The sequence below is a fragment of the Adelges cooleyi genome, unplaced genomic scaffold (genome assembly GCF_023614345.1).
Source record: "Adelges cooleyi isolate 19-005CV unplaced genomic scaffold, UGA_ACOO_1.1 ACOO_flye_CR_arks_rails_tigmint_CR_PRNA_2, whole genome shotgun sequence".
NCBI classification, from domain to species: Eukaryota; Metazoa; Arthropoda; class Insecta; order Hemiptera; family Adelgidae; genus Adelges; species Adelges cooleyi.
Genome location: NW_026095860.1, coordinates 10,281,916 through 10,309,535, shown reverse-complemented (window position 1 = coordinate 10,309,535; position 27,620 = coordinate 10,281,916). Strand labels below are relative to the sequence as shown.

The window sequence follows — 27,620 nt, the reverse complement described above, 5'->3', positions numbered from 1 at the left end:
TTTGAAATATAAGCTACAACATATTTTTTTTATTTTTTGTAAGTACTTCAACTTTTAAGACAGTGCGATTTTATGTACTCGATTCTTGAAAATCGATAAGAACTTATGTTCTAAAAGCTAACCAAAAAATGCATTCATACATGTGATGTAAAAATGGCATAATGGGTATTAAACAACCAAAAAGTTATAAAAATATATCAAAGTATTATTAAAAAATCGATGTCTTTGAATAAACATAACTGTAAAAAAAAGTACATGAAACTACTACACACAATAATTCACCATCAATATATTTGAGACTAACTAAAAATTTAGTAGTAAACTGTATAATTATTATTTATTCATATATATATAAATAAATATAAAAAAATGGTAATTAAACATTGTACACATATTAGCAAAATATAAAATATTTTTAAAATTTTATTTTAACCCATTTTCCCAGGGAATTAGCAAAAAAAAATCTATGTAAATGCATTCACAGTCACGAGTTATTTGTTAAAAAGCCTTTACAAACATCACTATAGCTATTATTAAATTAATTATGTATATAATTAATTTATTTAAATAAGTATTTTTTAAAAATATATTTCAATTTATAAAAATGCTTATAATGTTAATGAGTTTTAACATACTGAATATGAATTATAATTAAAACCAAATTTAAAAAAATGTATTAAGATGCCCAATTGAAAAATAAAATAAAAGACAATAAGACATAAAAATAATAAGTCAATTCCTATTAATTTAATTAACTTTCACAGTACAAGACAACAAATTAACAAATAATATTATGTTTTTATCCAAACTGTAACTTCCAATTTATATCATAATCATAATTTATAATATTATAATTGGCCAGTAATAAATTACACAATTTTTTGATAAGCTGTGACCAATAACTGATGGTAGTCGACAGATACAGTGAGCAGCTTTAAATTTATTCAAAAATAGATCAATATTAAAATGAGAATTAAATGTTTATGATTTATTGTTTATTGTTTTACCAAAGAATTTTGCTAATCACATTATTATTAAAAAATCCAGTTATCTATTACTGTTCTACAGTGCTAGAGAAGGTAAAATATTGTTAATATTGTAAGACATTATACTTTTTTTTTTTTACAGTATATGTGCAAATAAAAAGAACATATTTCACGTAAATTAATTATTAAAATTATATTCACAATATGTTGTGCACAAATTGTGATATTTTAGTTTTAACTTGTATTACTAATAATTGTTCTAATGTTTTATTTTTTACTATAAATAAATTAAAGTAACAAATTAAAAATACAAATATGTTTATGATTTTCTAGTTATAAACTTTTTAATATAAGCTTGAAGTCCGTCAAAGCTCACCGAAGGATCATTTTCATCTGATTCATCAGGAATGCAATTCAAAGGCTGAAAGAAGAAAAGCGATAATTTTAAATATAAACCTCTTACATTTTGAGATGAATAAAATAACATACCTGAGGGGGTAAAGGAACATATCCTGTACAGAATTTAATTTCAGTCTTTTCTTGCAACTTATAACGTACTAATGGCAAGGTTAATCCAAAAAATAAATCCCCATTGTTATATGATGGCACTAAATCTTCAGTACCGAGCGATTTATTAATTAACGATATGAGATGGCCGTGACATTCATCGGCAGTTAAGCCTGACACTTTAAAAATGTTATCCTGGTCTATTATTTCAAATCTGAAAACAAAACTTATAATAATAAAATGTTTTGAAATTTGGTTGTTACGATATATATCTATCTACAGTCGCTTTTACAGCTTCTAGTCCTCTTATTGAACTAACCTTGGGCACGAACCGGCTTTTGTAATTTTACAATGATAAACGTATTTTAAGTTGACATTTCTGTAATGAGCGTAGGTTCTAGTTGCGTAATATCCAACTGGGTAGACTGCGCAGTCTGTGTGAAAAAATGGTGTATCGTACGTAATCTGAAAGATTGTCATTTTGTCAAAAATGATTACCAATTAAACCTATTGGCTATTCATATTGTAATCATATGAATGCATACTTGACCAAAATTAAAAATTTTAACAAGGCCAATCGACATTGGTTCCTCTACTTCTTCTATATTTTTCTTTCGTTTTGAACTTGGGCGTTTTGGCTTGGGAACACCTATAAAAAAAGTTTTTATTTAGTTAATTTGTTCATAATTATATAAGTAAGAAAGTTATGCACTTGCCATTTGGATTAGTCTTTCTTCTTGCTGAAGGTTTTTTCACGACACTGGAATCGAGATTTGCTGCTTCTAAGTCTGAAACATGTTTATATAAAATTAAATATAAAATTGTATAAAAGGTTTGTCAGAGAAATGGGATTTTTGGTAACGACACAATTCACCCATGTTTATTACCATATCATATGAAGTAAGCCAGAGCGAAACATTTGTATTCCTCCCATCATATTGCAAGTTAAAAAAATAATTATCAAGTACAAATTTACTTTACCGGACACTGTTTTTTTCTAGTTAATTAATGTATTTTTTACACTGATTACGAATCTGAAGTAGATTCAGTTTAGGTAGCTAATTTAACCGTAGATTTCAGACATAATCATCAAAATAAAACTATAATTTGTAAATAAAAAAACTGAGTGTGTCACGGGACACACGGATGAAGTTCAACTTCATTCTTCAATGTGTTATTGACAATATTAAATATTATAAGGTTTAAAAATAATTGAAATATATTTAGTTATACAAATATGCGATGGTAGCCTTAATAAAAAAAATATATGTAATTAAATATTATTATTTACCAAATTGTGGTTCAAACTGCTTGACTTTTTTTACTAAAAATTTACATTCTTCTCGAACAATCAATAAATTTTCTTGGACACGAGCTATTTCATCGCATAAAGCTGCATTTTCCTGCAAGCAATTACAAAATAATTTTGAAAGAAATAGTAGAATATTACACGACGTGTAAATACATACAAATACGGTATCTTTTATGTGTTTTTTCATGTCTTTGCATTTTTTTCTATACAAATTATGTTTGTGCCATGAGTCGGTTTGTGCCGATGATTGAGCGTTATTTCTAGATGCCATTAGTGCGATTAAATAACTTACAATGTTTTTATTCAGTAAAATAAAAAACGCGTCAAGTTAACTTAATAATAATACTCATAGGTATACCGTATAGATAATAATAGTAATATTATTTTAAAATTGAAATTGTAGGAGTTCTTATGGTTTGTATTTTGTTAATTTTTATCTCTTATCAGCACAACTGAAATTATAGTCGAACAGAAAACTAGAAAACAATGACAATTAAAACCAAATATAAACTACAAAATTAAAAATACTCGAGTGGTTTTAATTTTGTTCAATCAAAGTAATTATTTATTATAACTTATATTCTTATGATACTCTGAAATTGCATTGTTTTTCATGTAGTTGTAGTCCAATAGAAACATGGGTTGGAATATTTATAAATTATTCAGTTGTTGCGTCAATTCCGAAGAATCTACTAGAATAGACGTTGTAATATTAAAAAGAAATTATAAAACTTATTTTTGAGTACTTGGGTTTAAAACCGTATTATGGTTTTTTGTATTTTAATTGTTTGTAGGCAATAGTCCGTGAGCAACAGGCGGCAGCTGCAGAGAAGCGTTTAAAAGAACAAGAGAGCCGAGGTGTCAAAAATCCTGAACGCGTAAAACGTATTCAACGTGAACTTAAAAAACGCGATGAAGATGCTGCTAAAGCAGCAGCAACTTCTGGATCGGGTCTAAAGGTACATTTTTTGTTAATATCATTTTTATTTATGAAACCAGAATACTTGGTAGTGCAGCGTGGAATGCGCGAGACGCACCAGATTCCGTCATGCGTTTCTGCTTTCTTATTTGGGATAGAGTATAGTTAACATAGGTTTTCGACACTTATGCATAACTTTTTTCCTACTCTATAGTTCGATTCTACTGAACATGTACACTACACCCAAAAATTCACACCTATCAACATTTTTTCCAAAACATGAAAATTTAATAGAAAATATATTTTTTTAAGTACTGAATGTACATGGGGAATGTCGCTTTGGCCAAAAACCTAATACAAGTATTTGGCCTATGTATATATATATATATATATATATATATATATATTTGTTACATTATACAGTAATAATATATAAATTAGGTCTTTCATTGTTAAAATATTTAATATACTAGCTGAAAAATATTGTAATAGTATTAAATCCAGTTCAATGTACCATACATTGTAAACTATATGTATTAAAATTACGGAACAGTTAAAAATCTGGGTTTCTAGAACCTAAAACATATACTGAAAAGAATAAATAAATACTTATTTTTACCAAATTTTGTCATATATAATACACAAAATATCAAGGTAACTTATGTAAGAAAATGACTCTTCAAATCAGAAATATTTTCAAAAACAAGTAAAGTAAATAAACAAAATTTAATGACCTTGTATTTTTTTTTTTTCAGTGGCAAGTTACGTAATTATTCAGTATACATTTTCCTATTGCAAGAAATATATTAAATTTGTATTTTATTTTAATGTTATAAAATGTATTATATTTATACTCATAATTGTTATTAATCATATAAATACACTTTCATATTTATTTTATTGTGAGCTTTGTTATTTATATATATATATTATTATTATATTTAATACTTATTTAAACAAGTGGTTCTTAAGAACCATAAATTGGTAAATTGTATATTTTTGCTTATATGTTTTATGTTGCATAATCTAAGGTAAATTATATTTTATGATAACTAATATTTAAACAAATTTGAAGGACAATTCAGATAAATAAAATATACGAGTTTTTAATTAAAAATGTTTTTTTTGTTAGTTTATTTAGAAATTTCTGGTAACATTTGATTACAAAAGGGTTATTTATCTACTGTATACATACAAATAGAAATATTTATTGTCAATTAATAATTGAATTACACAAAATATTTGTATTTTTTTTTATCCAGGACTCCTAAAGTCATAATAACACAACAATAACATGTAATAAATAGTATACTTATAGTCAAGAGTTTTTAATTAAATTTATTGGGCGTGTCTGGCATTTGAGTCATATTTGAATTAATTTCAGAAAAGTCGAGCACGAGTCGTTGAACAGATGGAATGTACTGTCTATAGCTTACTCCAGAAGCGTTGAACATCCTTTTGGCTGCAATCATTTCTAGTTTATGAGCATACTTATCTGATAAGTATACCACTTCTTTTATACCAGATTGAATAATTATTTTTGCACATTCGTTGCAAGGAAAAAGCGCAACATACATAATACAATTGCGTACATCTGATGAATTCTTGTTTAATACCGCATTCATTTCGGCATGACACACTGTACATGTAATAAAAGCGATTGATTTTTACAATGTGTAAAAAAACTTAAATTATTTATTATTGTAATAAATAAATATTATTTTTAATTATCAATTACCATAAAAATATTTATTGTCCAATTTGCTATTACTACTTTTACCCCAAGGAAAATTATCGTCATTACATCCAATCGGCATGCCATTGTATCCGGTACCTACAATTTTCTTATCTGGCGTTACAATACATGCTCCTACTTGAGTCACGGGATCTTTACTACGTTTGGCTGCCAAAAATGCAGTAGCCATGAAGAAATCATCCCAACTCAAATATTTAGAACGTTTCCTAAAATAAAACAAACAATTTTTTTATCACACTATACTTTTTATTTAGGTTCAGGAATTAATACTTATTTGATTCCTATCTCCAGCGACAACAGTACCACTACTACTACAATTATAGCAAATACCTTTATCGGGACAGTTAATATGGACAGTATATTGACATATAGGTATATTCCATCTGTGGAATTATACCTAATACAATTTTTGCCATTATTTATTAAAAATAAAATAATCAAGAAAAAACCATTTATTAGTAAACGGTTAAAAATAAAATTATTACTCGTTATGTATTATTTGGCATTCATCAATTCTTTTTGATGAAGTACTAGATTCGGATTTTTCATCATAAATATGATTAGTTGGCGTTTCTTGTAGTTGAGTGTTGATGGTTTGCTCTTCATCATTACAGTTTACTAACTCATTTATTAGACCTGTAATAAAATAACAACATGAAAGACCTCTACGTAATTATCAATAAATTATTTTTATTCTAAAAAAGACAGTAGTGTAGGGTGGGCATGGGGGAGACGGGAAGGTCACAGGTCTACAGGACTTATTATAACTGAAAATGATAAAATCAAATCAATAAATATAGAAATATCGATCATTGTATCTAATGACAATAATGTGCTTAAAAATACATACAACCCTAGCACATTTAGTACTAGGGTTGATCGTCATTCGTCTGTCTTTAAAAATGTATTGCCATAGTTACCCATAGATCGTAAATAACAAAATAATGAACACATTTTCATTACCTGTTGATTCAATCACACATTGCAACCTAGAAATTTTCTATGGTCAAACTGTAATTTTCAATTTTTTGGGGGTTTTTGTTTAATAAAAAAAAGTTTGACTACAGATTTTTGAGAAAATTATATATGTTATAGTTCCATTATATACTTGAGACACACCTTCTCCGGCCCGCAATTAGCACCTAGTGCTACTAGTCGGTCCGCAGTCGTAGCGGATCTCTTCGGGGTAAACCACTAAAGCCAAGGAACATCAGTTCCATTATACATCTACCTTCAGTCTAATTTTCAGACCTATAAACCCTAAAACTTCACCTCAAAAAGCTATAAAAAGAAAACATTTCTATCCCTTCAAGGGGAAAAGGTTTATATTATTTTTTGGTTTGTCAATGTTTATTGGTAGTACTATGTTTAAAAAATAGTCCATACAATTTGGGATTTATATTTAACTATTTTTAAAAAATCTATGGGGCGCTGTAATATTATGTTGAAAAATATGTAAACATTTTTGGGGTTTCCTCGATTTTGAAAGGGAAGTGATGAACTTTTTAAATTTTTGGTCCAATAACGTACCTTACAGGTAAGATTTCTTATCTATAAAGTTGCTACACGAAGAAATCAGTTCAGCGGTTTAAAAGATATAGAGGGTACACACAAAAAAAAAACACATCATTGTAATAACAATACCTTATTGATTCTATTTCGAATTAAATTAAGTTAATACAATACCTTTTTCTGGACCGTCGTCTGGCGCTTGGTCGTTTTGATTTGCGATCAAATTACTTTTTCTTTTTGTCATTTCATATAACTTTTCTAGGCGGTTTTTTTTCGATTTGTCCACAATTAAACAATAATTAGTTATTACAACTATAGTCGAATTTTAATTAATTTTATGTATAAAAATTGTAAGGTCTAATGATATAATTCACAAGTCTTATACCTAATTACTCATCACTCATCAGTGTAAAATAATATTTTATTTTATATTATATAAAATATTAAATGACATGACAATTTAGCACGGTCTTTTAAATCTGTAGTAGGGTACGAGCTTTTTGTATGCTATCTTTACAAACGGGGACTACCACGGGATAGCACCACTCTAACCAAACACCCTTAAAATCCAATAAACAATTGTCCTAATTATAATTTTTTACCTGAAACCAGTTTACCACTGCTGTAGATACTGTGGAGGTTATAGATTTACGTATACCGTAGTGGGGAATTGATAATTTGGCTGTCAAAATATTTTGAAGATTCAAAGAAATAGTGGAGTGATCAAAGCTTTAATATTCTTTCTATGGAGCGAAGGTCCAATTTACTGAACTGCTTAACTATACATTCGGTTGCCTAAAGGGTTTTCCAATTTTGGCGGGTCGATGATGAAATGATAAATGGAATGACACAAGCTGTGTGTGAGGTATTAACGAAATTCTTTATTTATTTGAAAGAGACATGTATGCAATTATGTATGAAATATGACATCGTTCAAATGTCCGCTGAGAGGTTTATTTTTCAATGACTCGATGCCACGATGGATATTCTGCATGAACGATTGAGGGTTTGGTTATCTCTCACAGAGGTGACGTGAATTGGCCACCAAGATCGTACAATTTGACCCCGCTAGACTTTTTCTTGTGGGGGTTTTCCGAAGTCGCAGGTCTATACCAATAAGCCGCAATCGACCGATGCCCTCAAAGTCAACATAACCCAGGCCATCACTCAAATTCAGCTGGATCTATGCGGCAGAGTTGTTGAAAATTGGACCTCTCGGATCTATGCCACCGTGCGAAGCCACGGTGGACATTTGAATGATGTCATATTTCATACATAATTATATAAATGTGCCTTTCAAATAAATAAAGAATTTCTTTAATACCTCACACACAGCTTGTTTTATTCCATTTCAACATTGACCCACCCAAATTAGATATCCCTTTATATCCAGGGGCCTATGTACTGAACTACTGAAATGTGCTAATCTGCTTAACTGTACACTGCATTGCCTATATTAAGGGACATATTTTTTATTTCAAATTAATTAAGGTTAATTCTTCACTAAAAGTTAAAAGTAATGATAATACTATTTATTAAAATGATTTAAAACAAAATTGATTTGAGGTATTTTACGATTTAGATCTTGGAGATTCAAAAAGAACTCAAGCTACAAAACAAAAACATTCAGAATTAGTCTAAGACTTTAAAAGACTAAAATAAAAAAACTATTAAAATTAAAAATATTCAAAACAGGGAATAAAGAAATTTATTCAAAAAATGTACTGTTAAATATTTGGTAGAGTCCAAAACAGCTCTGTTAAAAACTTATATGGCAATTTATTAGAATATTTTAAATAATTTAATTCTTCTTCTTCTTTATCTCCGCCTTACACTCCCAACTACATGGAGTCGGCCACCCTAGTCCTACACCTCCAATTTTAAATAATTTAATTAAAACTATAAAACTAAATGAAAAATTATCCCGAGTAAAAAAAATAAATTTAGAAAAATGTAGAACAAGGTGCATCTAAAGAAGGGTAAACATGAGTTTTAATATTATTATTAAAATAAAATAGAATACTACATTAATTATCCATCAAACTATGTTATATATATATGTGTATTAATATTTTTATTACAAAAACTAAAATACAAATTATAAATTATAAACAAATGTTGCCATTATAAAATTTATAAAATTAAAAAAATCCAATAATAATAAATAAAACCAGTCTATTCAATAGATTCAGGAATTGAGATTTTTTGACACTTAGTTTGCTATAATGACAATAAACAGTATCTGAGTAACTATACAATTTGTTACTATCAAAAAATTTAGTAAATGGTTTAAGGATTCAAATATTTTTCCACTGTGTTTTTTGATATAGTATAAAGTATTTCTTGTATTTTTGCATCATCGGCATACGGTAAGTATTTTGCCGGTTGACAATTCGCATAATAGTATCCACGTCCATCGACTGCATCAGACAAACAAACATACACTATAGACCTAGAGCCTTCTTCTGGAGTCTGAAAAACAAAATATTAAAGGGATAAAATATGTGGAAAATAATATATGACGTAACAGTATTATATTTAGAAACGATTCTCTCAAAAGATGTTTCAGTACTTAATGTGGTAATTTCTATAAAGTTTTATTAAGAAAATAAATAAATTGTAATCTTTGGATCATTGTAAATAGTGTACAATAGATAAAATAGTTAAAATAAGAAGTATATTATTTCAAAGAAAGTTAGTCAGGCTAAGGTACTTCTTTGTGCAATAATAAGTAAATACTTATAAAAACTTGTAAAAATTGTTGTTTTTTTAATACCTTGCAAATATATTTCAAAATCCAAGGAAAAGCTATTTTCAAAAATGTACCATTGAACAACTCTGTATCCACTACACCTGGGTGTACGGCAAAAGCTTTAACAGGAAAGTCGGCCAATATTTTGTTCAAATACTTTGTAAATATTAATTGTGCCAGTTTAGATTTTGCATAAGCTGCATTTGTTATATATCCTTCCCTGTTACAAAATTATAAAACTTAAATAAACAAAAATTATAATTGTCAGGTATAATATGTACTCATTATTTATTGTATCAAAATCAATTGGAGGAGAAGCTTCATGTGCACAAGACGTTACGTTTACAATTCTTGCGTTATCACCCTGTACACCAGTAGATTTCAAAACAGGCAACAACAATTCAGTTAGCAAAAAATGACTCAAATAATTTGTAGTCCAATGAGCTTCATGACCATTTTCACATTTTTCATACGGAACAAACATAACACCAGCTAAATAATGGAAAAAATATATACTTTGTATTTGATTGTTTGACATTATTAAATCTGACTAGTTATACTAATTAAAACATAAATTAGATACCATTGTTAACAAGTAAATGAATTTGATCATATTTTGACAGCACTTGTTGAGCAAAGTTTTTAACAGAAGCAAATGATTTAAGATCAAGTTTGTAAACTACAAATGATCCATTCATTGGAGCGATTTGTTTAATAGCATTAAAACCCAAACTTACATCCCGGCATCCTAAAATAAAAATAAAACAATTATTATTATTTTATTGAGAGTGAAATTGTAATCGGGAATAATCTTTACAAAAAAAGGTAAAAACTAGATGTTGACATTTTGATGCCTAACACAGTAGTTATACTACTTTATGGTAATACAATTAACATTTTGGTGAAAGTGGGTTTTTTTCTAAAAGTTATTTGTATTCCATACTTAATCTTGTGACTATTCTTTTATATTATAAATATATTCATCGGACACGTTTCATCATTCTTAGAACTACCAATATTACCTCTCTTATTGAACCCCATCATACACTTTTACCAAATTTATATGAAAAAACCAGTATAAGAGTGTGAGCAGGTGTGCATCAAGGTTCAGCGTTGAGTCCTTACGTGTTCTCTTTAGTAATGGACGAGATTACGAAAAATATACAGGGGGAGGTGCGGTGCCATGGTGTAAGATGTTTGTGGATGACGTTGTGTTTGTGGGGGAAAGTCCAGAAAGGAGAAAGGACTGAGGATTAATAAGAGTAAAACGGAGACAATCGTGTTTGATTTTGGAGAAAGTTATAGTGTAAGACAGGTAATGCAGATGGGTGATGATGAAGTGTGTGAGGTTGATATGTTTAAGTACTTAGGATCGGTGGTACAAAAAAATGGTAGGTACAAGGAGGATGTGAAAAAAACCATACTTCTATACCACTGAACTAACAGCTTCATACAAAATATTGGCTCAATTTGATTTGATTGTCATTTACTTATGTTTCACTCTTCAACTTTTTTTCTACACATCTTTTCTCTAAACTTTCATTGTGTGCCTCATTAATTGTATACCTTTTCTTTTTTCTTGAATACTATTGTAAAATAACTTCTTATCCAAATATCAGACATTTTCACCTCACACATTAACTTTTGATTCATTAAAACAATATCAGTGTTATAATTCATAATATTATAATAAATAAATGTACTTACCAACTATAACGTGTAAGTTGCATTGTAACAGTTTTTTAACAACTTCTAATCCAATTCCTCGAGCACCTCCAGTAACGACAGCAACTTTATTGTGTTGACTAATGTCTTAAAAAAAAAAAAAAAATAAAACTTAAACTTATTATAACAGTAATACTTGATTAAATACATACCAAATTGATTCTTGTCTCGATTCTGTATATCATCAATTATAGCAAAAGCTCCCAAAAAATAATATATTATCTGATATTTAATTTGTTTAAAAAAATCAATAAAAAAATGAATCATTATTTTAACTAGTTATACTCATTTGACAAACCTAGACTGGATCAAATAATTAACAGTACTGAAGCTGGATTAATAAATAGAATTTCTCTAAATAGCCAATTTCTTTGTACGTCCACTTTCTCTTTCTTATAAAATTTGTCCTTTGGTGTATGCAGGATACACTGTGTTTTATTACATTACTATTTTATCATAAAATACTTATTTTGTGGATCCTAGCAGTAAAAATTATCCTTGATGTATACAACTAAATTATGCAATGCCTACTCATATAAAACTGATATTATACATTAGTGTAGCTTTGTAAATAAAAATTGTAAGTTCAAAGTCCTAATACATTTCAAACTTTCTCCCAATCTTTGATCAAACCGATACATTTTATCACGGTTAGTGTTATCAAATTTCAAAGAGGTTAAAAAACGTTAAACGTAAAATTAATAATTAATAATAATAATAATATTATGATGGCCGGCATTAGACTATTGGAATAATTTTTTCGTTCCTTTATTATAATCGGAGGCATTTGATTGCTTTTTAAATGATAAAGTACGAATAGATTTACGGAGAGAGAAAAATGGTATTTGTCTGTATTATGTTATAGCACTTAACATTTCTAACACTCAAACGGGGATTAAACGAATTTACGAATCGGTGTAGTTTAAATGATTAATTATCCACTTATTGTGGCTTGTAAGATAATTTTCGCGAAAAATATGCAATCTTTACAGATGTTTTGCCTATAGAATTACAGTATCTCAGGTTTAAAAATAATTTTAATAAAAAAACGATACCCGAAAATTAACCATTGTAAACAGTGGTATGTAATTACCGATCGCATCAAACATATTTTGACAACGCTCGTCCTCCGTGTTATCACACGCTGCTCTGCTCGCTAGACGCGTTGTTTGTGAATTGTGTGTGCGTGACCGATCGCGTCCATTTACCCCGAGCGTGTGATCGAATGTTATTCCGGAAAAAGTCATGAGCATTACGGTGACTTCGAACGTGGATAACAACAGCAACGGAACTCGAGACGTTATTCAACCTGTGCACGAGAGCTGTGGCAAATGTAACGGCATCGACATGGCTGTTTTTGACCACGAAAATAATCAACACGAACAGGTAAATATTATAATAATATGCTCAACTGCTCTTGTGATGAACCACAGTCAAATGACAATTATTATTATATTATTATGTAGAATGTGTGGAATTAACATTCCGCACAGTAGGAAGTTTATTTTTTTTATTTATAAAATTATCGTACAATATTTTTTGGACTGTATTAAAAATAAAATTCATCCTGATGTGTAGTCGTATAGAATCATAATATTATGATTGAAGGTAACGTCGTAAATATTGACCGAACGTAGGCGCAAATCTCAGGGACTTTGAGGATGCTTATCCACTCGCAATCATTACATTAGCATCTCGGATATTTGTCTGTATTATTTGACAATATAATATATTGTTGTAGATTAAGGGTATAAGAAAGCCGTATTTTCTATCTGTCCATTTAACTCGCAATATTGAATTTAGTCATATTTTTGTTCCAACGTATCGATCAATTTACTGATGTTAAAAGGATTCTGAAAACAGAGTTGAACTCAGAATCTCTTCTAGGAGATGATATTCCTACTCTTTCATTTGTTTATTTGATTAAGCGTTATTCTTTTTTTAATTGAAAACCGGACAACAAAAATATGGTTATATTCCTATATTGTGTATTAAATGTACAGATGTTCCTTGGCTTTAGTGGTTAGCCCCGAAGGGATCCCCTACGACTGCGCACCGACTAGTAGCACTGCGGGAGCACCCAGTTAGGAAATTAGCAAATTGCGGGCCGGAGAAGGTATGTCACAAGAAGAAGTGACCTGTCAGAAGGGCTGTACGGTGCCTTTTACGACAGGATCGAAGACCTTGGTAGTATTCTTTCTCCCCTAACCACAAGGATAACCACGGCCAGTTTACTGACCGCTTGCGCCTAGCGCACGACCGACCACCCTGAGCGGGCTCAGCAAAGGCCCTCGTGCCGTCCTCGGCCCTGTCAGTCGCCGACCTCGCTGAGCGTTGCCCATTTGGGCGGGTTCTTGCGAACCTTCCGCTCAGTGTTAGAGCACTAACCAGTGCGGTTAAGCATGAGGCACCGGTGTGCTAACGCGCATGACAGGTCGTGGGCCTTCCACCACACGGCTTGAGCGCCATTCCTGTATTATATGTACAGTGACAGGAATTACCCAGCAATCCAACTAGGGGGTAGCTAAAATATTCCTTCATATAGTTCATTATCGCCCTGCAGATGGACCCTGCAATGAGTCCGAAACGTCAACCTATAACTATTGACGTGGATATATCTGAAACTATTCCAAATGATATATCAATCCACAAAAGCTTAAACGCATTCATAAAATATTCCTTGTAGACTTGAATATCAGTTAAATTTTAGTATTTTGTTATTTGAAATATTGAAAATGATTATTAAATGTTATTAAAACTCAAAATATTTTTTTAGTTTAACTATTATAGATTATGTGCGATTTGTAATAAAATATTGATGGATAAAAATATATTTTACACTTGAATCATAGGTTTTTTTCAAGTAATATTATGTGAAATTGTTTTTATTGCCTTGTAAGTATGAAATTGATAATGAAATCGTTTTTTATTGTTAATCTCATGTTACAGGTAAAACAATTTCTATAAAAAATGTGTAATGATATTGAAGGTACGGTATGGAGTGTGAACCTCCTTGGGTTATTTTTAGTCCAAAGTTTTGGTGAGGGCTGTAGCCCCCTAAGATTTTAACCCTAGTAGCGCTTATGAACTTTCCTCTTTACAATTCCCTTCTGATGTGTGATGCATTCACTATTACTGATGCTTCAGCTTTGTCCAAGATTGAAGTTGAATTTGTGATTATGTCTGAGCATATTTAAAATATAATTTCAACTATTACAACTAGTGAAAACCTTTAAACTTCCAACTTGATCAAAATATATCTGTTTCAAATAGGATAGTGTTCTTTTATATATGATTTTTAGGTATTTTTAAAATAGTGTGTAATTCTTTAAATTTCCCAATTCATATTGTGTTGTTATCTCAGATAAGGAGGAGGAGTGGTCGAGTGGGTAAAGCAGCAGTGTGTTAGCGCTCACTGTCGCTAGTTTGACACTCGGTCACGGGTTCTCCGTTTGCCGGCGAGCAATCGTCCTGTGATAAAAAACCGCCATCCCACTCCCCAACGACGGATTGACGACCCATCCCGGATAGCGAATTTGTTAAGAAACCATCTCATGATGGCAGTGTTGGGCCTTCATAGTCCGTTAAACTACATGATGATCTCAGATTTATATATATATATATATATATATATATATTAGTGTCTTATTTTATTATTTTAATTAGGTTTTATGGATATAATTTTTTATAGTAACACAAATTTGTAGGGTTGTTTAAATCTTTAACACCAATATAATCTACTAATCTACAAAGTTATGGACTTCTTCTGGTTTCTTAAAAATGGATAAATTCCAACAGTTTTAACTTTAAACTCATAGATTTGTAATCTATGTATGAGTCAAAACGCTAATTACGAACGAACGTTATCAACGGAGATGACAAAGGTTAGGAAAGAAGTGTGTAGATATCACATCCAGTATAGTGAGTCTTTATTGAAGAGAATGGTATGGTGTTCGATGGCATTTGTAGTCTTAAAATTTAGAGCACTGGGAGAAATTTTGCACTGTAATTGAATTTATGAACTTATTAATTATAAACTTATATTTTGCGTTATACAGCTCAAATTTGTGGATTTTGCAAGCTGATATTAGAATATAAATTGTTCAGTTCAGTTAATGTAATGTTTCTCCATAATTACGTGTAAACATGCTATAATAGACTCATGATAATAATATATATAACAAATTAAAATAGATAACTGTACATTAACATTGTGTTATCTTTACTTTCAGCTTCAAAAAGTGTGTAACCATCATGTTAACCAAAAGGATAAAGATTGCTGCTGTGATCTTTGCGATCTTATGAAAAACAATAATTTAAAGTAATATCATACTTACTGCATCAAAAATTAATTTTTTAATTGTTGTATGTTATTTTTAGTGATGACAATGAAACTCAAAAATGGGAAGAAAAATGGAATGCTCTAATGAGCTATATTCGTTCTGTGTATCGAATGGCCATGGACGGTGTTGAAATTGATTGTTATCCAGCCCTCAAGATATTCAAAGACGCTGCAGAAGAGTAGGAATACAATCTATTTAAAAAAAACTGTTTTTAAGTGGTACTTATGTACTATAAGAGCCCCCCTTCCTATTTTTTCAATATAATAGGGTTATTAGAATAACGTTTGTTATTTGTTAGAAAAATAAAGCGATTACTTGCCCCTCACCAGTCCTTCTATATGACGGCAGATCACTGAGTGTGGCTTCACTCCGCTAAACTAAAAATATTCTAGGTTTGTAGGCTACAGCTAGAAGGAACTCACAGGTCAACTTGACTTAACTTAAAACCTATGACTTCCTCCTAGACAGTGCCCTACAAACCTAGGATATTTTTCGTTTAGCGTAGCAACGAGTGAGTGCCAAAACACTTAGTGACCTGCCGTCCTCTAGGAGGGCAAGCAATTGCTTCATTAGTAACTAAGTTAATGTGTAGTGAATTATTCTATCATATATATATATATATATATATATATATATATAATTATTATAATAATATAAAAATATTGGAGTCCATATAGTACACAAGTATCTTTCAAGTTTATTTATATTACCCTTTAATTTTAGATCGAAAAGCTGTGATTCTTATCATGTTTTCCAAAATGTAGAAAATCTTGTAATGGAATTTGTGTTGGAAGCAAGAATTAAACAATTAGAAATGTTAGAAAAAAAGCCTAAAGAAGCTCCGGAATTGCCTCTAGTTTTTGTTTTTTGTAAGTTAATTTTTTATTTTATTGAACTTATTAAAACATGACGGAATTCTGCTGGTTGCTTAGGTTTGTTAGATAACTATAGAAAACTAATGGCAGCCGCAGATTATTTGAAAGACGTTCTTAGGCCTCTTGAAGAACATCATTTATCAGCATTCAACTTGTCATGGCGAATGATGAATCAGTATTTGTATCATAGTCGACTTTATGCAGATACAACTGTATATCATCTTGTAACTACTTTTATAGAACAAGTAAGTTTTTGGTTACTTATTCGTATTTTTAAGTTATAATTAAAAAATATTATTCATTAGATTTTAGCGTCACCTGTGTTAGCCAATTCCTCATTGAGTTCAAACTTAATTCATGACTATAGTAATTTTGTCAAAGAAGTAAAAATCAATATATCAGAATGGGCTGAAGCGAGAACTTGTATACATAATATAAAGTATGTAATACTTTTATAATTTATTAGTATATTAAAACAACAAATAACAATTTGTAAAACAACAATAACAAAACAATAAAATAACAATTTAATTTTTTTATTTAAATAGGTGTAATGAAGTTTGGGCGTCTGGTGCAAAAAAATATAGAGAATCTGTTCTGAAAGACGAAAATGGAATAGATCTGTCAGTGTATAACTCTATAAATTTGATAAACGGATCTGCTCCTATTACACCACCTCAGTCACCAGCTCCTGAATATCAGTAAGATTAAATCTGTTTTTTAAATATTGTAAAAAATTAACCAACCAATTAAATTAATTTACAAACTTGGTGTAGAGAAAAAATGGAAAACGGTGATTGTGAGAATATTGATGAAGATGGCGAATCCAATTTTTGTGATTGTTTACATGATTCTACACTAACAGTAAGAAATAGTTTAAATCATATTAAAGTTTACTAACTACACAGTATGTTAGGTTGCACCTAGAATAATTGATAAAGTTAATAATTTGTTAGGTATATTCCTATGATTGAAATATACGATAAAACAGTAGTCATAATTTATTAATTTTGTTTTTACCCATTTGTTTTGTTACCATAGGTAGATTCTCGGCAGAATGGTAATTCTGATCCAAATGCTCATAATAGAAAATGTCTATACCAGACAAAAGGGGGTTCAAAGACTTCTCTAGATGCCTTTTCGTATTCTTCACTTAGAGACAAGATGATCGTCATTTATGGTGTAGATAAAAAAACCAAAAAAGATGAAGTACCAGTATTAGTTAAAAATAATATAGTCAAACAATCCGTTCAAAAAGTACTAATTCATTTTTATTTTTTAAATTATAACATATTTTTTATTTAAAAATAAAACCAACATTTCAGGGTCCGATCATTAGCCTAAGACAAGCTGTAGAAGCAGCTAGAGCCGAGTCTCAAGCTAAATCAAATTCTGTGTTAAATTCCAAATGTATATCTCCTAATGACAAAAATGTTGGGAGTAAAGTTGAACAACAACCTAAACGGCGACATCCTTATCCTCAGTGGGTAAAACCACCCATTGAACCCATTGCAACAAAAGCTAATATTAAATCATCTCATGGCCATTCTTGTCTCAAACATACTGAACATGTCAAGAGAATACACCATCATGATGAAATATTAGAAACAAGTTCGGCACGTTCAAGTCAAGATGACAGCTGTTCGGAACGGTCAGCTTCTAGTCCAAGACAATGTGATTGTTGTTATTGTGAAGTATTTGGACATGGAGTGGTAAGTATTTAAAAAGAAAATATCTTTTTAACTTTTATTAAGTGACATGAGTTTGTATTAATCAAAGATAAGAAAATAGAAAATAGAACGCCTCTTCCAAAAAACGTTTACAGTTTTTATGTTAATATGTTTTACTGTTTTACAGTTGATATGATGAGCTTATGTTATTACTTAATAATTTAAAATATAAAAAAATAATACATTTATCATAATAATAATCATAATTAAAATATAATATTTATTATATATACTTTTTAAATTTAGTATCCATAAAGATAAGCTTTCCTATATTGGTCAGATTTTAAATTTATAAAATATGACTGAAACGTTTTCCAGTTACGTATTAGTTACGTTTAGTATAGGTAGCCTTTTTTTTAATTTTCTTGATTTTAATCATTATTTGTGTGTATATGTTAACTACCCAGACTTTTATAATCGATCAGTCGTTTGTACAATTCTGACATCTTCTAAATTTTGTTTAGGATTTTTGTTTGTTTTTAAACGTATCAAAAACCTATTAAGACATCTGTCAAGTGTACATCATAGAGAAACCTAGTGTTCATACGCTAGGTATAAGTTGTTTAATTTATATCAAAAGCAAGTAAAAAATACAAATTAAAATATTTATTAATACTTCAATTTGGTGTTAACACAATCTTTAACAAAACAGAATATTTAAAAAACAAAATAATGGCATAATTAATTTTATTTCTCTCAAATATGTATTCTAAAAAATACTATCAGATTTCTGGTTATGCCACTTTTTATGGTACACCATAATTATTATACCTTGGCATTTACGCACATTATACAAATTTTGTAACCGTTTCAACTGCTATGGTCATTAGCAAAGTTTGTTACGATTTAGTTTTTTTATGGTTCATTATTTATTTTTGGTTTGGACTGGTTTCTAATGGGTGGTCACCCATCTGAGAACTAGCATGGTGTAGCAGTGCAGAACAGCAACTGCGCCTCCTCACCATGCTCCTATACAATATTTTATAATGTATATTTTGTCAATTTTATTTTGAAGTTAAATTTAAATATGAATTTTTTTATGTTTCATTAGCCTTCTATGGCACCAGTAAGTCGAAACTATCAAGAAATGAGAGATAGATTAAGAAATCTTTATCTTTTGAAAAAAGCTAAACAGAATGTTCACCTTCCTCCTAATGATACTGCGAAACAAAAACAAAAAGAATCTAAAGTTCATCAACCTCAAAATGAAAATTTAGTTAATCAACCTTCACAAACAAATGGTAAATCTGGTAAGTTTATTGTTTTTTAATAATTAAAATTTTGAAAAAAAAATTTCATTTTTTGATAAACTATTTTGATAACTTTTCTTTTAAAATAATAACTCTATAAGTTTAGTTTGATATTTTTTGGAAAATTGATAAATTTATTTTTGTTAATTACTTTACCCAGTATAAAGAGTGTTAATTTATATTTTTGATTCTAATGTTTGCCAAAAATGTAGATGTACTCTTTTAGGCTATGTACAAATATAAAAAGCTACTAGAATTCCCTTTTAACCCGTAAATGAAAATCTGTGAAGTTGTATAATCAACATTGATGTGTTTAAGTGCTTAAAAAATGTATTCAATCATTATCAATGTTTACGTGTGTGTATGACATTTTTGTATTGGAATACACATGTAATTAAAAAAATTATTTTGTCAACTTTGTTTGATACATTTTCATAGTTATTGTAATTAATTTTATTATCAGAATATCTTGGATCACTAAATATGTAACTTATATAATTTATTTTATTTTGTATAGGTCCTATTAAAGTTATTACGCCTAAAAAGAAAATAGACGTCCTGTCAAGTAGTATTAAACAAAAGGTAGTGTTGAAAAACGAAAACCAACCAGTATTATTTGATAAGCCCATCGATGAGATAGTAAATTTCATAGAAGGCAATAAAGCCACTAATGAAAAAAGAGCTGCAAAAAAAGCCAGACAACGCGAGAAAAAGGTATACTATATTTTTTAATAAAATATTTACTTTTAAATTGTGTAACTTAAGTAACTAAAAAAAAATTTATGTATGTTCAATGCAGGAAGAAATTGAAAGGAAAAAAAAAGAAGAAGAAGAAGCAGAGAAAAAAAGACTAGAAGAAGAAGAAAAAAAAAAAGAAATGGAAAGGCTTAAGCGTGAAGAGGTATTAAAAAAAGAGAAAAAAAAAATAAAACAACAAAATAAACTACTAAAACAGCAGCAGCAACAGCAACAACAACAACAAAAACAAGTAACAAATTCTAAAAACCAGTTAAAGAAACAAGTTCAACAATTACCAGTTGCTCAGAACACAAAGAAAAAAACTAAACAATTACAGGGAAATGCTAAAGTGCCATCTGTTAAAAAAGGTGAAAAACCTAATGATGTGGAAGGTTCTAAAATGGTGACAATTAAAAGAGATTCAGATAGTTCCAAAGTAACTATAACTTTTAGGGGAGCTGTTGAAGATGATGTTTTATGTACTCTTTATGATAATGAAGGTAAAAATAATTACTATCTATTGTTAAACTTATTCTTAAATCTATGGTTTTTTTTTTAAATTAAAATTCATATAAGCTATTTAAAAAATTGTAATAAAATAAATATAGCAGTATAGTTACTTATAGTATTAAGTATAGATATTATTATTTGGGCCCGGTTTAACGCAGTGGACAGTGATCATGTAGTTGGCTAAAACACGTACAGTTATCGGTTTGATTCTCGGCATATTGCAAACATTTCTTTTGGTATTATACTACAAGTGCCGTAGTCCGATTGCTCTACACTATTTCCCCCGTTAGGGACCTACTCCATTGGTAGTGATTTCCACACACATCTCTCCTAACTTAATGGAAATTGTTTGAACCAGCAGAATAAGGCCAGATCCAATCCGAAATGATTCTACCCAGATACTTGATACTAACATATTATTGATCATTAAATCTTTTAAACAAAATAATCGCCATTAAATTAGTGTTTGCTAAATTGCTATTATGCATCTATTAATTTTTTAAACATTTTTTTAGCTATAAAAGCCATTCAAAGATTGTGTGACCAAGGTAAAAAGGCACAGGATCAGGCAGATGAAAAGCCAGTAAAAAAAAGAACCAGGAACCGCAAAAAGAAACAATCTGATCAAACCGAATCTCAAACTGCTGCTCCAGTTGAAAGTATATTAATCACGAATAAAAATGCTCCCAAATTACCATCAAACATGAAGTGGTATTGCTCACCGGATGTTAATATAACGCCAGTGACAAGTACTGTAAATTCTAATCCATCCCAGCAAAATACTGTTCTTATTCGGCGAACAAATAGTAATCAAGTATTCACACGTCCAATGCCTTTACCATCTCAGCCGTTACCCTTGACCAGCCCAACTGCCATTCAAATAAACGAAGCTGTTAATAAGATTTCTTCGTCTTCAACGCCTATTGATATTGACAAATTACAATTACCTCCAGGGATCACTATTACCAAACTTGATCCTAGTGATTATAAACCACCAAGAGACATTCAACAATCAGTTGAAAAAGTAAGTTTGTAAAAAAAAAAAGAAATAATTATACATATAATTTACAACTAAAAATATTTCAGCCTAAACCATTGCAATTTCCATTTGCGGCACCTGCTACAGTAAATCCATTTGACATGCAACAAAGTTCTCAAAATAATATTGTTGTTGTTAAGACTGATAGATGCAACCGTGAAGAATCTACAGGTATTAATATGTTATATATGTATATCTTCATAGAAGAGGAGGAGTGGCCGAGTGGGTAAGGCGGCAGTGTGTTAGCGCTCACGGTCGCCGGTTCGACACCCGGTCACAGGCACTCCGTTTGCTGGGCGAGCAATCGTCCGGTAAAAAGGAACCGCCATCCCCCTCTCCGGCGACGGATTGACGACCCGTCCCGGAAGCGAATTCGTCAAGAAACCATCTTGATGGCAGCATTGGGCCTTAAAGGCTCGTAAAGCTTGATGGTTTTTTTTTATATGTATATCTTCATAAGTATATATATATACCTTGCGCCACGAGAGAAGTAACCCGTTGCTCGACCGAAACGCGTTCGATTCCGCGCATCACCACCGATAGGCCACACCCACGGTCGGCGGCGCTGCTTATATAGAGTGTATCATAACGTAAACACGATACAGTATGTCACAAGTCACAAAACTCACGTCTTACGTCTTTGAACCACGCACTTGCTTTTATTGTTGAATTATTACATTATTTTATTATTATTATAATAATAATATAACAATATTATTGAAATATGAAATTAAATATAAATATTAAATTTATATTTAATTTAAATATATTTAATTTTCATTTTAATTTTAATATTTTTTAGTTTTAATTTAAATTTAAATATGTTTTAGCTTTATTTTAATTTAAATATTATTTAATTTTAAAATAACCTCTGACCTCACTTGACCTGGTTGTAAAAATATGTTATAATAATAACATATTATATTTATATTTATAAATTAATATAATAAATTATATTAGTTTATAAATATAATAATATAAATATTAATATTAATATTATATTATTAATATATAAATTAATTACCTGTGTTATACTATCGTATGTGTTTTAAATAAATAAATAACTATATATATAATTGATAAATGACAATATAATATAATCATTCACAATTATAATAAATTATATACTCTATATACAATCACTCTGTATATCGCCTGTTTCGCGCTGTATGCACGCCTCAGCGCGACACTGAATGGCACAAAGTGGGGAAAATGGGACCTCGGAACAGTCGCGGCCGTCAGTCGTGATGCGCGAAACGGGTTACTTCTCTCATGGCGCAGAGTATATATATATATATATATATATTTTTTTTTTAATTTCTAACGTACTTCTACATCCCGTATCCTCCCAAAAATAAAACCAGCATATATTTACAAATAGTAATGAGTTTTTGTTACAAAATTATTATTTATAATTAAATTCAAATTTAATAATTATAATCATACAATGTTTATAGAATCCAATGAATCTTCTGATAAACGTACTAGACGTCGTAAAAAGAATGGATCCAATTCAGATGAAACAAATTCTGAAAATATTCAGCCTAGTATAACTATCACTAATCAATCGTTTATAAGGAATTCTCATAATAATGAGAATAAAGTAATCTCAGGACAAATGCCATCTTCAAATTCTTCACGGTCAACTCCATTACCAGTTATAATTCAAAGACAAGGTGGCATAGTGACTATAAGAAATCCTTTGTATCAGCGCAATGATGATACAGTTATAACTGAAACTCACAATTCTAAAGAAATTGCTGATAATGATGAAACGAATTCTACTGGCAAAAAAAGACGTCGTCGCCGTCGTGTTAAGGGCAGCTCTAAACAAACGGATGTTGAGGGTGAGCTTTACTGATCTCTACCCCATTATTTAAGACTTTAAATAATTTAATTTACGTTCTTTTTTCCTGTTATTAGCCTGAACAAACATAATAGTGCTTAAATTATGTACATTTTATAAAATATTAATTTATTATGACAATGCAGAATTATAAAGTTAAAAACAAATTTAGTACCCTACCCTATGAACATTTTTTAACAATTTTTTTTATATTTTTTACTTTAGTTAGCTATTATTTTGTTTAAAGAACTATTTTTTATACATTTTTTAACATAAAGTACAAAAAGGTACATCTTGCTAAAATAAGCCATAATAATTAAAGTTTCATTGAGGCATATTTTAGTTAAATAAATCACAAAATAAAATATTCATACATACTACATATCTGTCTGTTTTGATTTGCTAATTTATTTGTAAACAATTTGATTATTAATTTCTTACATACTACAAAAAGAAGTTTTAATTTAAAAATTCTGCAAAAGTAGTTGTTGGTCAAAAAATCTACAATTAATAAAATGGTAAAACTAAGTTTATTTAAATAAAGATAAATATTTTTTTTTTTTACTACAAATATTATAAACAATTTATTATAGATAAGTGGTTTTTTTAAATGTTTGCAAAATTATGAATTCAATTACCTACACATTAAATACAGTTAATGTATAATAGATTATTTAAAATAACAACTAAAAAATAAGATAATTAATATATGTAGTTTGAACTACACAACCCATTCAGAAATTCGGTTTTACTTATTTTTGTGTAAACGTGAAATAAGAATTTATACTTTACTTATCTATACTTTATTTTCTTTAACTTGTACGTACAATTTTATTGACAAATAATTATTAACATTTTACCTATACTAGATTACCTTTTTGTTATGTTATGGATTTTTTGACCTTAAATCAAAATTTTTATATAAAAGAAATTTAAACCATCGCAGAGAGAAGACGTGATTACCCCTTTGCCAAACACTTAATGTATATGGTATTTTATACAATCACCAAGCAAAATGTTTTTTAAATGAGCAATAGTTCACTTTGCTTCATTCTTGCCTTCGTCGGTATAATAAAATATAACACTTCTATAATAAGAAATAATAGAGCTGAATTTTTTGTAGTGGACCAGATTTATTGTTGTTACTCTAACTCTTGGTTATAGTTATAATGATATTTGAAAACTATAAATTTTCTATAAAATAAGACTAAAATTACAATTTTATTAATTTTGGTTTTATATTTCATGTAAATGGCTTTTTAACGTTAACATATCTCCATGCTTATTTCAACCAACATAAAAAACAAAACATTTGTGTAGGTGCTTAAGTGTCTTGGCAGAACAAGTTATATTAATACCTACCAATTTCTACTAATAAATGAATTTTTAGAGAATGAAAAACATATAATATATACATGCTATACTATATTATTTAAACTCTGATGATTATGATAAAATGCATCAAAAGTTACTTTAAAAGGCTGTATATAATTTATAGAAGTACATAGAAGTTTTTTTAGTGGTGTTGGCATTTTATTTATTAATATATTGCATGTTGTTTTTGCAGCTTCATAATTTTAAAATGGCTTTTACATTTTTAATTTTATTTTAGTTATACAAATTGTACATTGAAGAAATTAACTATACTATAAATAATACTATTCTACATTATTTCTTTAGATACAAACATTATGTTACTCTTTAGGCCAACCAAAAAATTTACATATTTTTTACCTTATCTTAAGAAGTCCAGTTTTTTCATACAAATTATTTTTAATTTTATAGATTATTTCTTACTATATATATTATTCATTATTACTTACAAGAAAACCTTACTATAACATGTTCTTAGGTCAATAAGCCACACTAAAAAATAAATGTATTGTATTTGATTGAACATGATAAAATCTACTATATTTATATTTGACACACGCTCATTACCTAATATTTAATATAACAATTCACAATCCAAGCTAAATTGGAAAAAAAAATAGGATTGCAAAATATAGCCTGTGTTTCTCAAATCTCTGTTTTTAATTTACTGAACAAATTTTGAACCAGATCCAATAGCTCGAGTGTTATAAAAAGTCTGAAATAATAATCAGTAGTTGGTACTAATATAGATTACTTTTTATTTTGTTAATATAATAACATTAAAGTTAATATATTTTTATCTTAAAGGTTTATGAGATTTTACTTTTACGATATTTTTTAATTTTTAAGGCTTGAGAGTAATTAAAAGGGTGTTACCTTATCTAGCAGTTTTATGGCCATTAAAGAGGCTAAGAATTTTTTAGAAATGAGAAGAGAGGCAATAATAAGTCTTGCAAAATAGGGTTTTAGTGAAAGTAGTGCACTCTTTAAAATTTTAATGCTTAAAAAATAAAAAATAATCATATTATACAATATTGTTTGCTTAATGGTTTTGGATTTTACACTCGCATGATTTAATGTTGATATATTTTGTACAGTATTTCAAAGCACATTGCTTTAGTTGAGTTTTTAAGATTTTATTATATCATGTTATTATTAAACTCTAATTTGTTGTATGCCACCATATGTATATTTTATTACAGCAGGGTTGTCTTTAAAATTAAAAAAAAACATAACACATACATATGTTTTTCTATATTTAATATAAAAAAGTAAATCTAAAAAAAAAAAAAAATGAGTGTTTGTGGCCGTTTGCAGAAAGCGTGTTCGAGCCAAAAGATATCGATTTGGAGGATGGAGAGATGGATGATGATGAACGAGAATTAGAAGCATTTAAACGATTTTGCTTACAGTCGGTACCTCCACAACGCAAAGAAAAAGTACATTTGAATATCAAGGACATTGTTTTGAAGAAAAAAAGTTCCGCCTCGGCTGCTGTTGGATGTGTATGATTTTTTTTATTTGACTCCTAAAAATTTTTGTTTAGTTCTTTAGCTACCACTATTATTTTCATACTTTAATTATGACTGTAAAATTTTACTATATTTTATTGCCTCATTTGTGAATGAGTGTCATATGTATATATACATATATATATATGTATAAAAAAAATTATATATATATATATATTTATACGTGTATGTATAATAAATGTATCATTATTCGGAACAAATGAAATGTTTTTTAATTTTAGGTTTTAATTAAATGTTTTAAAATAAAATACAATTAGATGTTCATAAATAAATGTGTGCTCTATTAATAGTACAAATCAATGTATTTTAGAACCAAAACCATTGAGCACATATTATAATTATTGTATAATATAAAAATAAGTAATACTTTTATTTAAGTATCTATTATTTATTAATAATAATATTAAAATTAGCTTTAAAATTGAAATACTTTTGAAGTTATAAATTGTCATACTTATTTGGAACCTATACAAATTTAGAAGATTAGAAGTGCTTAATATAGTATCAAAGTAAAATATTAAGTTGTTTTGTCTGGCCCAACAAGTATATTGTATTTGAAAAAAATTCTGGGCTTCTGTAATTGTATTAGTTTAGTTAGGGACAGAGCAAAATTATCTGTTACAAAAATTAATGAGGACGACTTATCTTTATTACCAATAAAACGTATTGGGATACAGATATAAAGAAAGTTCAATGTCATCCTAAAATAAAATAAAATCGTAAATGTCTCTCTGAAAGAACTTAAATCTAGTTAATTTCTATAATTTGTATACTAGTTTATTTTGCTTTTAACTATTGAAAGTGTGATTCACTGTATTTTATACATCCTGTTGTGTGATAGAAAAATACAGTACTAACTGGGCACTCTCATAGTTTTTTTTAAATATTTAACTGTTTCTAAACTGATATTTATT

At 28.9% G+C, this 27,620-nt stretch overlaps 5 protein-coding genes across 6 annotated transcripts; 2 read left to right on the top strand and 3 right to left on the bottom strand.

Moving 5' to 3' along the window:
• Nucleotides 1-787: 787 nt before the first annotated feature.
• Nucleotides 788-3,246, bottom strand: LOC126833373 (transforming growth factor beta regulator 1). The gene is made up of 7 exons (XM_050564670.1): nucleotides 2,963-3,246; nucleotides 2,785-2,896; nucleotides 2,210-2,281; nucleotides 2,039-2,142; nucleotides 1,813-1,958; nucleotides 1,476-1,707; nucleotides 788-1,407 (listed from the first exon to the last, which is right to left on the bottom strand). Exons 1-7 carry the CDS (start codon nucleotides 3,074-3,076, stop codon nucleotides 1,306-1,308), a joined length of 882 nt encoding a protein of 293 aa, XP_050420627.1. The 5' UTR covers nucleotides 3,077-3,246; the 3' UTR covers nucleotides 788-1,305.
• On the top strand, nucleotides 3,057-4,757 carry LOC126833374 (uncharacterized). Its single transcript, XM_050564671.1, has 5 exons — nucleotides 3,057-3,157; nucleotides 3,253-3,362; nucleotides 3,425-3,511; nucleotides 3,600-3,764; nucleotides 4,480-4,757. The coding sequence occupies exons 3-5, from the start codon at nucleotides 3,443-3,445 to the stop codon at nucleotides 4,492-4,494; spliced, it is 249 nt and encodes an 82-aa protein (XP_050420628.1). The 5' UTR covers nucleotides 3,057-3,157; nucleotides 3,253-3,362; nucleotides 3,425-3,442; the 3' UTR covers nucleotides 4,495-4,757.
• Nucleotides 4,758-4,857: 100 nt separating this feature from the next.
• Nucleotides 4,858-7,729, bottom strand: LOC126833444 (deoxycytidylate deaminase). The gene is made up of 4 exons (XM_050564787.1): nucleotides 7,167-7,729; nucleotides 5,966-6,116; nucleotides 5,463-5,686; nucleotides 4,858-5,363 (listed from the first exon to the last, which is right to left on the bottom strand). Exons 1-4 carry the CDS (start codon nucleotides 7,234-7,236, stop codon nucleotides 5,053-5,055), a joined length of 756 nt encoding a protein of 251 aa, XP_050420744.1. The 5' UTR covers nucleotides 7,237-7,729; the 3' UTR covers nucleotides 4,858-5,052.
• Nucleotides 7,730-9,112: 1,383 nt separating this feature from the next.
• On the bottom strand, nucleotides 9,113-12,101 carry LOC126833366 (retinol dehydrogenase 12-like). Its single transcript, XM_050564661.1, has 6 exons — nucleotides 11,622-12,101; nucleotides 11,452-11,556; nucleotides 10,328-10,492; nucleotides 10,026-10,236; nucleotides 9,769-9,964; nucleotides 9,113-9,464 (listed from the first exon to the last, which is right to left on the bottom strand). The coding sequence occupies exons 1-6, from the start codon at nucleotides 11,734-11,736 to the stop codon at nucleotides 9,282-9,284; spliced, it is 975 nt and encodes a 324-aa protein (XP_050420618.1). The 5' UTR covers nucleotides 11,737-12,101; the 3' UTR covers nucleotides 9,113-9,281.
• Nucleotides 12,102-12,252: 151 nt separating this feature from the next.
• LOC126833365 (uncharacterized) lies at nucleotides 12,253-26,877 on the top strand. 2 transcript variants are annotated; one of them, XM_050564659.1, is made up of 17 exons: nucleotides 12,253-12,855; nucleotides 15,702-15,790; nucleotides 15,850-15,990; nucleotides 16,536-16,681; nucleotides 16,745-16,932; nucleotides 16,993-17,126; nucleotides 17,236-17,388; nucleotides 17,464-17,551; nucleotides 17,729-17,944; nucleotides 18,013-18,399; nucleotides 19,469-19,658; nucleotides 20,185-20,381; nucleotides 20,467-20,905; nucleotides 21,431-21,939; nucleotides 22,002-22,125; nucleotides 23,412-23,801; nucleotides 26,492-26,877. In XM_050564659.1, exons 1-17 carry the CDS (start codon nucleotides 12,715-12,717, stop codon nucleotides 26,683-26,685), a joined length of 3,726 nt encoding a protein of 1,241 aa, XP_050420616.1. In that variant the 5' UTR covers nucleotides 12,253-12,714; the 3' UTR covers nucleotides 26,686-26,877. The 2 variants fall into 2 exon arrangements, with proteins under 2 accessions (XP_050420616.1, XP_050420615.1); XM_050564658.1 differs by having other exon boundaries at nucleotides 12,255-12,855; nucleotides 19,469-19,667; nucleotides 26,492-26,862.
• The last annotated feature ends 743 nt before the right edge of the window (nucleotides 26,878-27,620 follow it).

Coding starts and splice junctions, on each gene's coding strand:
- LOC126833444 (XM_050564787.1), bottom strand. CDS start 7,236: ATGACAAAAAGAAAAAGTAATTTGATCGCAAATCAAAACGACCAAGCG. Junction 5,687..5,965: donor TGCCAAATAATACATAACGA/GTAATAATTTTA, acceptor GTTTTATTTTAG/GAAACGTTCTAAATATTTGA. Junction 5,364..5,462: donor GGACAATAAATATTTTTATG/GTAATTGATAAT, acceptor TTACATGTACAG/TGTGTCATGCCGAAATGAAT.
- LOC126833374 (XM_050564671.1), top strand. CDS start 3,443: ATGGGTTGGAATATTTATAAATTATTCAGTTGTTGCGTCAATTCCGAA. Junction 3,512..3,599: donor AATCTACTAGAATAGACGTT/GTAATATTAAAA, acceptor AATTGTTTGTAG/GCAATAGTCCGTGAGCAACA.
- LOC126833366 (XM_050564661.1), bottom strand. CDS start 11,736: ATGATTCATTTTTTTATTGATTTTTTTAAACAAATTAAATATCAGATA. Junction 11,557..11,621: donor TCGAGACAAGAATCAATTTG/GTATGTATTTAA, acceptor TTTTTTTTTAAG/ACATTAGTCAACACAATAAA. Junction 10,493..11,451: donor CAACTTACACGTTATAGTTG/GTAAGTACATTT, acceptor TTTTTATTTTAG/GATGCCGGGATGTAAGTTTG.
- LOC126833373 (XM_050564670.1), bottom strand. CDS start 3,076: ATGGCATCTAGAAATAACGCTCAATCATCGGCACAAACCGACTCATGG. Junction 2,897..2,962: donor ACATAAAAGATACCGTATTT/GTATGTATTTAC, acceptor AATTGCTTGCAG/GAAAATGCAGCTTTATGCGA. Junction 2,143..2,209: donor AAGAAAGACTAATCCAAATG/GCAAGTGCATAA, acceptor CTTTTTTTATAG/GTGTTCCCAAGCCAAAACGC.
- LOC126833365 (XM_050564658.1), top strand. CDS start 12,715: ATGAGCATTACGGTGACTTCGAACGTGGATAACAACAGCAACGGAACT. Junction 16,933..16,992: donor TAACTACTTTTATAGAACAA/GTAAGTTTTTGG, acceptor ATTATTCATTAG/ATTTTAGCGTCACCTGTGTT. Junction 21,940..22,001: donor TTCAACAATCAGTTGAAAAA/GTAAGTTTGTAA, acceptor AAAATATTTCAG/CCTAAACCATTGCAATTTCC.